This window comes from Chelon labrosus (assembly GCF_963514085.1).
Source record: "Chelon labrosus genome assembly, chromosome: 5".
NCBI lineage: Eukaryota > Metazoa > Chordata > Actinopteri > Mugiliformes > Mugilidae > Chelon > Chelon labrosus.
In genome coordinates this window covers 22,272,786-22,283,015 of record NC_140341.1, presented here as the reverse complement: position 1 = coordinate 22,283,015, position 10,230 = coordinate 22,272,786, and the positions used below count along the sequence as shown (strand labels likewise).

The window sequence follows — 10,230 nt, the reverse complement described above, 5'->3', positions numbered from 1 at the left end:
GGCATGAGATAATGATTGAGGTATAATATTAAAGCTTGCACTACTCTCATTTTCTTTTCTTTTTTTTTGCTGAGACGCTAGAAAAGAGACAACTGTAAGAGAATCTGAGAACTCAAATAGTGAGCAGTGAGAGACCGAACCATGTTCTCACTGAGACAACACAAATTGAGACATTTGAAAGCGACACAACATGTCTCATTTTTCTCTTAGCTGAGATCAGGAAAAGAGACATGTGAGAGAATTTAGAGAACTTGCACAATGCTCACTGTGAGACTTATTTCTCAGGAGAGACATTTGAGAAGAATGAGAAAACCACTTTGGTCTCGATTAGCTCTCATTTATATCTAGGAGACGTAGATGTGACATAAAGGAGATCTCATCTTCAATTTCGCTTTGCTATGGGGTATTAATAAATGAAACAAACATAGTTGGTAGAATGTTGAGTATACATTTATTGTATTTTTATAGTACATTTATCATTTTTTAAGCATATAACAATAACACATATACTGGGGGGAGGAAGAGCGGGGTCTGCAAGGACTTAAGGGAGAAGGAAGCTGCCCTCAGTACAAAGCATTAGCTGACAACATGGTCTATAAAAGGTTGTCAGAATGTATCTTCTTGTTTTTACTGAGTATATCTAAACTTTTCATATTCCAGGAATTTCATCACCCCATTCATTAGTTTTGAGTGTGTTGGTGCAGGTTGGTGCTGTATCCAAATGGCTGAAAAATTATTACATATTTTGTTCTCCACTGTTTTGTATGCTGGTAGAGTCTGTAACTCCTGTAATCGCCATCAAATGATCTAAATTAATTGGTCAAAAGTTTGACAAAGCCCACAACAATCACACAAAGGACCTACTGTATATTAGAGGTTGCACGACTTCAAATTTTTTAAAGTCCACTATTATGTGGTGAAAGTCAAGTCGAAGACGACTAGTCGCCGATGACGTCATTAATATAAACACAGTAGAAAGTAATGCTATGCAACAATGAAATCTATGTTCCTGCCTTAAATATATAATGCAGCATCTCACACAAAAAGAGGCAAGTCTTCCGTCTCTCGTATGGTGCATTCCCTGACAAAAGAGGACAAAAAACACGCTGTACAACCACAGCAACTATGTCAACTTATAGAACACACTGGAACTGAAAATAAATTTCAAACCAGACCGTTACGCTGAGAACAGACATAGCCTACTGTCTGCTGCAGATATGTATATGCCTGTATAAACTGTCACAGTCAGTAGCATTTTCTAGTACTTTATAGTGTATTGTAAGATGGTATATTGCAGCCGGGTTAAAAAAATGCAGTATTTCTCTGAAGCCTTCTCCGTGTACTGCAGCTAAAGGTCTAATAACTCTGGTGATGAAATTCACCAACAAACTGTTGATTTTTCAGCCTCCTTCTCTCTGTTACTGCGGGACGTAAGTTGTTAATTGACAGTTGTTGAGAGGATTTGGACCGTTCCTCTGCTAACGTTAGGTGATGCCTTAAAGTATTACCACGCCCTTGATGAACTGCTGGTAGTTCACCGCAACCACCCGCTGGGCTCGTCACCTGTCTTGTCTCGGAGGTGTTCATGTTGTTATTGTCACGTGATCAGTGAATGGTCAACTAGTCAACTAGTTTCTACTACTGTATATCTGGAAATATTTTGCTGAGCTTGATGTCTGACAATTGAAATGAATAATTTTCTACATAGAAGCTATCATTCTAAGCTAAAGAAAACAGAGTCATTTGTGGTTACAGTATTAATGACAACATATTTATGAATACTGCAGTCCTAAATCCTAGCTAGTTTTTAGTTGTACAGTTGTAACCAGAAATATGTACAATGCCAAAAGATTCTGAAACATTTTTTTATATTACAGTTAGTGAGCAAAAATGAAAGACTATGTTCAGTCTATCAGACTGACATTCATTATTTTAAGCATGTGGTCATAACTTTCTCACAGCCAGATCAAATTTTTCACACCAGTTTGTGCACACAGATGTGTATAATCTTTGTTTGCACTGCCATATCCACAATCATCTTTTATACCACAACAACTTTAAAATGTGTCTTCTAATTTCTGGTAATTTAAGGCCATAAATGAGAGGATTCAGAATGGGAGGAATGACAATAAACTCCAATGATAAAATTATTGACACTAATGGATTTAACTCTTCAGGATTATTTCGACTCAAAGCATTGTCACAAAAGCCTGTGATGGTATAAATCACAAATGAAACCATGTGTGGCAGACAGCTCTGTAACACCTTAACCTTGAATTCTGCTGACTTTTTACAGCAAACCAGAACAATTCGTAAATATGTGTAGAGGACATAAAAAAGGGGAAGGAAAACTGTAGTTATGGCCAAAAGCATACCGATGGCATTGCTGACAGAAGTGGTAACGCATGATAATTTGACCACATTCCAGTTAGCACAGAATACTTTTTGTATCTCATTACCACATAAAGGAAGTCTGACAGTCATATTAATGATTATTGTGAGGTTGCATGTTGGAAAGACCCAAGCAAAAATTGACAATCTGTAGACGGTTTTCCTGGTCATCTTTCTGTGATAGTGTAAAGGATGACACACAGCAACATATCTATCATATGCCATTATGCTCAGAATGGTTATTTCACAGCAACCATATGTGTAAATAACATAGATCTGAGTGAAACAAGCAGGACGTGAGATTAAATGAGTATCAGACAGGAGATCCACGAGGAACCTGGGGAAGAAACCAGTAGAGCCGTACAGAGCATTTATTGACAACAAAGCAATGAACATATACATGGGCTCATGAAGTGTTCTTTGTTGTAATATCACCATTATCATGACAAGATTAGCAGAGACGATAAAACTGTAGAGCAGGAAGCAAAAAGTAAAGGCTAGAAAGCGATAGTGTCCGATGTTCACGAACATGGTGAAGTTAAAATAAGACCGAAATGTACTGTTTTCCATTTCACTGAACTCCTGTTCCTGTCTTGAGATATCAGTGGTCTGGTTTGACAGCATCTGTGCAAATTAATATGTCAACAGTTGTGTGACAAAATGGTGACCTACTTGGAAAAACTGACATTGAAGGATAATTTGATAAAATACAAGTCCTACAACAGTGTGATTATACTTACCAAACTAGGGTTTACTCATGCTCCAGTCTCTTCTACATTTTGCTGTCAGTTTACATTATTGGCTAAATCTGCAGTGGCGTGACTCAGACACGACAAGTGTTGGAAAGGGGAGGTCTTTTTAAATGTTATCCGACTCTTGATGTCATCACAGCTTTTTTACTCTGGGCGATTCTGACACCAACATTATTACTTTGATAAATGTGAAAGACTTTTCTTTTAGCGTTAGTTGTGAAAATATATAGTTTAGCAAAAAAACAACAACAAGAAAGGGATAAGAGTTTATTACTACTAGTGTTAGAAGGTTAACAGAGGCAATAAAGCTAGCTAGTGTCCAGTGTTCACATATGGTGAGGTATTGTTACGTCTCTCTGCACCTCCACTGGCTATGCATGTGTCTTTGGCTTGTGTGTAATCACCTTAACCAGCCACAACTGAGAAGGCTGAATAAAGGGCCTTGTTGAAGAGGCCTCAAAAGAACACTTTTCAGCTGCAGAAGCTCACCATGTCTCATGTCGCCTTTTTGTTTTTGTTTGAATGAAATAAACCATTATTTTTGTAACTCCACTTTTTAAAAAACAAACATAGTTTATATTGGAATGTTGAATATACATTTGGGTGGCACAGTGGCGTGGTGGTTAGCAATGATGCCTCACAGCAAGAAGGTTCTGGGTTGGAATCTCTTGGCCGACTGGGCCTCTATGTGTGGAGTTTTCATGTTCTCCCTGTGTCTGCGTGGGTTCTCGCTGGGTACTCCGGCTTCCTCCCACCATCCAAAGACATGCTCCTTAGGTTAATTGTTCCTGTGAAGGATCGTGGGGGTCTGCTGGAGCCTATCCCAGCTGTCATTGGGGGAGAGGCGGGGTACGCTGCACTGTGCTGTTACCCCTGTGAATTCACCCCTGTGGAGGTACCCCTTCTTATTTTTTATGAGTTTTTGCCTTTGTGGATACCCTGCCTACCCTGCAATGCCCTTTGTTGTTGTTTTTGTGAGTTTTTATCGAAGTTATTTTGTTTCCTGCTCCTGCCTCTCTTTGTGTCCTGCATTTGGGTACCTTACTACCCCATAATGTAACACAAGGTCCTATATGGTCATTTTACATGATATCACTTCCTGGTTAGACTGGTCCAATAATCTTTATTTGATTTGTTCAAGTAATTGACTAATGCTCAAAGTTACTCATAGCCTGAGCGCCGGAACAGCTTCCTCACCCACAATGTTTTTGTGTTGGTCTGCAATGCCTTCGTTGGTAACTGATTATGCTTCGGCAAAGATCAGCTGGGCAATCAAATTTTTTTGGGTGGGCTTTATGTAGTGATGGACAGAAGAGTAACAGCAGCATAGTCATACACGTCATCTGAGCACCGTGGAGTTGAATTTGTTAACAACGAACTGGTCGTAGGCCATTTGCCTATGGAGGTTTTTTCTTTGTGTGAAACCTGATCTATACTCTGATAGAAATTAAGTCTGACTAGCACAAACAAACTGAGATTTTGAACACAAAGGAATTCTTATTACATCTTTGTGATGTCAGTAACAGGCGTAGCTGAAAGTCTGACTTTTCCTTTCAAGACGATGGAAAGAGGACCTGAAAACTCCTGCAAAACATGGTTAGCTGTCCATTATCACTGAGTCACTGAGTCTCACCAGGCTTCAGAACACAGTGCGGAAATGAAGCCCATGCACTGTTGGAGTGGTGAATGATGGCAAAGACCACCGGTGGTGAAGTGTGTGGTGCTCCACCACATGCTTGGCTGCTGAAGATGAGAAGGGGGCCAATGGGAGCTGGGAGCTACTTGACAATGAGTCAAACCACTGCCAATACACTGCTTGAGGTATCTTAAGTGTGGATAGGGCTCCAGCTTCCATTGGGGGCTGTGTCCACCAGCTGGGTGTCTATCCTCATTGTAGACAGGATTCTCGTCTGTGTGCCAATGTTGCTCACAAACCATTGTTATGAATTGTTGTTTCAGTTGAACAGCAAGCTGAAATCTTGGAGGCGACCATTGTATTCCCACCAGGTGCTGAGAAGGCTTGGAAAGGAAAAAGCATGGCTGTGCAGTGTTGTTGAATGGCCACAAAAAAACACTGACCCCCATGGCACGTCAGTCAGGGTTAGGGTTGGGGTTAGGATACAGCCTGTACCTCTAAAGGTTAATGTTGTAGAAATATGTGGGTGAAGAGGTAGTTGGGCTTATGCTCTCCCAGGATATTCAATAGCCTGTTCTTCAGTTAAGAGGACTTGTTGAATGAACAGCCACCTGCCTGCTCAGTCTCAGTAAGGTTTTCAACGTGTCAGCCTTGAGTGTCTGGTTTATGCTTCTGGCAGTGGTTTGAGTAAGCTATGGCTAACAGCTGATGGATGACACAGTATATGATTATATTTTATGTGATCTGTGGCAATGTTTAGCAATGCAGACTGTTTTTCCATCTGTGCAGATTAGGCTGAGGCTGACTCCTAAAACTGGCAGCATGAGAAACACTGCAGTAGCTGTCATCTTTGTAAAAAGTTGTCTCTAAAGACATCTGGCACACAAATGTCTTTGTCACTAATGTTGAAACAAAGCACTCACGTACAATTCTTCTCCTTCCCACAATACCTGTGTGTCCTTTATTTCCTTCTCTTGCTTACAACCCAACTCCAGATCCCACTGGCTTACAACAGCAACAACTATATTCCTTAAAGGGGCCATGTTCACCAACACAGAAAGGTATAACATAAAACAATATGGAGAACGTACACCAAACCAGCATTACAGCGAAATGTGTCCCTTGAGACTGCCACAATATACACAGTAACATAGATATCTACACCTTGATCTTCAATTTTTATTGTGCTAGTCACAACAAAATTGAAGATATCTATAGTTATTAAATAGTACTTTAAAAAGTGAGTATGTTCTGCAGATACAGACAAAATTCCAGTTAAAATTAACAATTCATTTATCTATGTTGATAACTGTAAGATAATTAATGTTTATGTACAGTACATCATCCAGTATTTGGGCATTCTATTATTTATTGCTAAGAAAAAAAGAAGAAGAAAAAAAAAAGCACAGATGATAACTCGTTTTGATGCTTTGTGGATTATTTTGCCGTTGTAAATAGTTTATACATAACCCCAAACGCTCACAGATCATTTGTAGACTCTGGAAAAGTTCTGATTTTAGTTTTGGGTGTCAAGTATAAAATCCTCAAAATATGTCTTTTAATCTCTGGTAATTTGAGGCCGTAAACAAGAGGATTAAGGACTGGAGGAATGACAACAAATTCTAGTGACAGAATTACAGCCAGGAAAGGGTTTATGTCTTTCAGATTTTGTCGACTCAGGGCAGTATCACCAAACGACGTGATGGAATAAGTCACAAATGAAATAACATGTGGAAGACAACTCTGTATTACTTTTCCTCTGACTGCTGATGAGTTTTTCCAACAAGCAAACACAATTCTCAGATAAGAGAACAAGATGAAACTAAATAATGGAGCGAAGGTAACTGTCATGGCTCCCAGTATAGCAGCAATATTTTTAGCAAAAGTGGTAACACATGATAATTTCACAATATTCCAGGTGGCGCAGTATATCCTCTCTATATTGTTACCACATAAAGGAAGTCTGACAACCATATTAATTATTATTGTGAGGTTGCATGTTGGAAAGACCCAAGCAAAAATTGTCAGTCTGTAGACAGTTTTCCTGGTCATCTTTCTGTGATAGTGTAAAGGATGACACACAGCAACATATCTATCATATGCCATTATGCTCAGAATGGTTATCTCACAGCAAGCATATGTGTAAATAATATAAATCTGAGTGAAACAAGCAGGACGTGAGATTAAATGAGTATCAGACAGGAGGTCCATGAGGAACCTGGGGAAGAAACCAGTAGAACCAAACAGAGCATTTACAGATAACAAAGCAATGAACATATACATGGGCTCATGAAGTGTTCTTTGTCTGGATATTACAAAAATCATGAGAAGATTAGCAGAGACAATAAAGCTGTAGAGCAGGAGGCAAAAAGTAAAGGCAAGAAAGCGATAGTGTCCGATGTCACTGAAAAGTGTGAGGTTAAAGTAAAAAGGAAAAGTAATGTTTTCCATTTCACTGAACTCCTCTTCCTGTCTTGAGGTATCAGTGGTCTGGTTTGACAGCATCTGTGCAAATGAATATGTCAACGGTTGTGTGTCAAAATGGTGACCTACTTGGAAAAACTGACATTGAAGGATAATTTCATAAATTATTAGTCATACCTACAACAGTGTGGCTATACTTACCAAACTAGGGTTTACATATGCTCCAGTTTGTTCTACATTTAGTTCAAAGATAGTCAATTAGGTAGACTCTCGGCTATATATGAAGACGTATCACAAGTAATGGTAACTGAACGAGTTGTGAGCTTTTTATGTTATCTGACTCTGAACGTCATCAGCCTTTTTCTGCTGTGGATGATTCCACGATAGAAAACAACCCAACCCTAAGACCTCTCCTTAAGCCTCAGTTGCGTAAATAGTATTTATATTATGTCTCGGGTGCAATATGCCAATGAATAAAAATATTTAATATCAGTTTGTTGGTACTATTGTGAGACTATCTGAGACATCAAAGTTATAGTTTCATTCAGCATCTATTCCTGCTTGCCATCTAGAGGGTCCCGGGGGGGCTGGAGCCTATCCCAGTGGTCATTGTGTCATTGGGCTTGAGATCTCTCTCTATTTGTGATACACACAAATGAAGCCAGAGGGTATATGAATGGAGTTTAGCTTGACGAGTAATCTTGCATAAATTCACTTAAAAGAATATCATAACAGGCTGTAAGGATCCTGTATTTGGTTTATTCACTCATTCAGTTATTCCTTAAATCAGTACATGGAACCCCTAAAATAACTTAACCCATCATCTACAGTAAAACACTGCAGTACCCACGTGCCTGCACCTTCTTGCTAGCAGTGTCACTGGACAGTGTTACCAGCATGCACTGTTTTAAGTTTAACATGCACCATTGTCAGTGCCGCACTGCACCACATAGAGTTAACAGAGGCAATGTGTTTTTGTGCTTAGTGCCTTAGTTTTCAAGTGTTAAGGTCTTGTCCTTGCTTGCTGTTATTTGAACCTTGCCTATGCTTTTAGTATTTTTTCAATTTTCAGTCTAACGAGTCAGGTACTATGTACTCAGGTACATTAGCAGGAACAAGGACTGAATTAGAAGTATCTCAGATGTATCCCTAATCCTGTTTTAAAAACTATTTATGCACCAGAAAACTAAATTAACAGCAACACCCCATTTTATAAGCTTTGCCAACCTCACCAGTCAGTCACCTTGCATTTCAAGGGCATATTCTTTATCTGATTCACACACAAACACTCTTCAAACAAAGCCATACACTTCTGCAGTTTCTACTCATCTCTAAATAAACAGTATCTACTGCTAAATTAGACAATATGTATTGTAGATATTCTTCCAAGGCAAAATGGGCAAACTGTCAGATATCCATGCAGATAACAAGAACAGTTTTGTATTAGGGCAGTATTGTATTTATTGATTAAACACATGAAAGCACAGGTCAGAACCTGAAAGGACATAACAATATGATAAAATGATGAAGTCTTTACTCTCTGCTGAGCCTTTCTGGTTTTACACAATCATATTTCAATTGGTTTGTATGTTTAAAATCAAAGAATCTGTTTTTATAGATGGACTGAGATAAACTGTTATTAGTGTGATACAATATTTGTAACATACCATTTAAGGGTAATAATAAATTACAATTCACATCAATCTCAACTGAAAACAAAATGTGTTCCTTTAGCAGCCAGCAGCTGCTGTATAACCACCTATGTCATAAAATCTCTTACTATGATGTTGTAGTAAAACTAAATTTAAATATTTTAAATTCAGATTTTTATTTTAAATGGCTTATACACAACACAAATCAATCACAGGATATCTGTGGAGTCTGATTAAATTTTAACAGGAACTGATTTTAGTTTTGGGTGTCAAGTATAAAATCCTCAAAATATGTCTTTTAATCTCTGGTAATTTGAGGCCATAAACAAGAGGATTCAGGACTGGAGGAAGGACAACAAATTCTAGTGACAGAATTACAGCCAGGAAAGGGTTTATGTCTTTCAGATTTTGTCGACTCAGGGCAGTATCACTAAACGACGTGATGGAATAAGTCACAAATGAAATAACATGTGGAAGACAACTCTGTATTACTTTTCCTCTGACTGCTGATGGGTTTTTCCAACAAGCAAACACAATTCTCAGATAAGTGTACAAGATAAAAGCAAAGGGAATAAAGGCTACTATTATGGCTACCAACATAGCAGCAATATTGTTAACAGAATTGGTAACACATGATAATTTTACAATATTCCAGCTGGTGCAGTATATCCTCTCTATATTGTTACCACATAAAGGAAGTCTGACAACCGTATTAATAGTAACTGTAAGGTTGCATGTTGGAAAGACCCAAACAAAAAATGCCAATCTGTAGACGGTTTTCCTGGTCATCTTTCTGTGATAGTGTAAAGGATGACACACAGCAACATATCTATCATATGCCATAATGCTCAGAATGTTTATCTCATATGAACCATATGTGTAAATAACAAAAATCTGAGTGAAACACGCAGGACGTGAGATCAAATGAGTATCAGACAGGAGGTCCATGAGGAACCTGGGGAAGAAACCAGTAGAGCCGTACAGAGCATTTACAGATAACAAAGCAATGAACATATACATGGGCTGATGTAGTGTGCTCTCTTGCAATATTACCAATAATATGACAACATTTGCAAACACGATAAAACTGTACAGCAGAAGGCAAAAGACAAATCCTAGATAGCGGTAGTTACCCATTTTCATGAACATGGTGAGGTTAAAGTAAAAAGAGATTGTGCTGTTTTCCATTCTGCAAAACCCAAGAGCCTCCGTTTGAAAAAAAGTCAGTATGACCACTATTTTTAATTTTCTTTAAACTCTTATCATTCAGCAGCCTTAATACTCAGACACCATGACTCACCATTCCTTTTCACCAAACCTTTTCTAAAAGTGAAAAATAAAAAAATAAAATTGTACTGGTATTTTTTTTTTTTTC

The 10,230-nt window shown here is 38.4% G+C and overlaps 2 protein-coding genes across 2 annotated transcripts; both read right to left on the bottom strand.

Annotated features, from left to right (window-relative positions):
• Positions 1 to 512: 512 nt before the first annotated feature.
• Positions 513 to 8,309, bottom strand: LOC311488133 (olfactory receptor 10J4-like). Its single transcript, XM_084544645.1, has 2 exons — positions 7,061 to 8,309; positions 513 to 2,809 (listed from the first exon to the last, which is right to left on the bottom strand). The coding sequence occupies exons 1-2, from the start codon at positions 7,282 to 7,284 to the stop codon at positions 2,035 to 2,037; spliced, it is 999 nt and encodes a 332-aa protein (XP_084400771.1). The 5' UTR covers positions 7,285 to 8,309; the 3' UTR covers positions 513 to 2,034.
• A 649-nt stretch (positions 8,310 to 8,958) lies between these two features.
• LOC311488128 (olfactory receptor 10T2-like) lies at positions 8,959 to 10,043 on the bottom strand (the record flags this gene model as incomplete). Its single annotated transcript, XM_084544640.1, has 1 exon — positions 8,959 to 10,043. One exon carries the CDS (start codon positions 10,041 to 10,043, stop codon positions 9,096 to 9,098), a length of 948 nt encoding a protein of 315 aa, XP_084400766.1. The 3' UTR covers positions 8,959 to 9,095.
• Between the last annotated feature and the right edge of the window lie 187 nt (positions 10,044 to 10,230).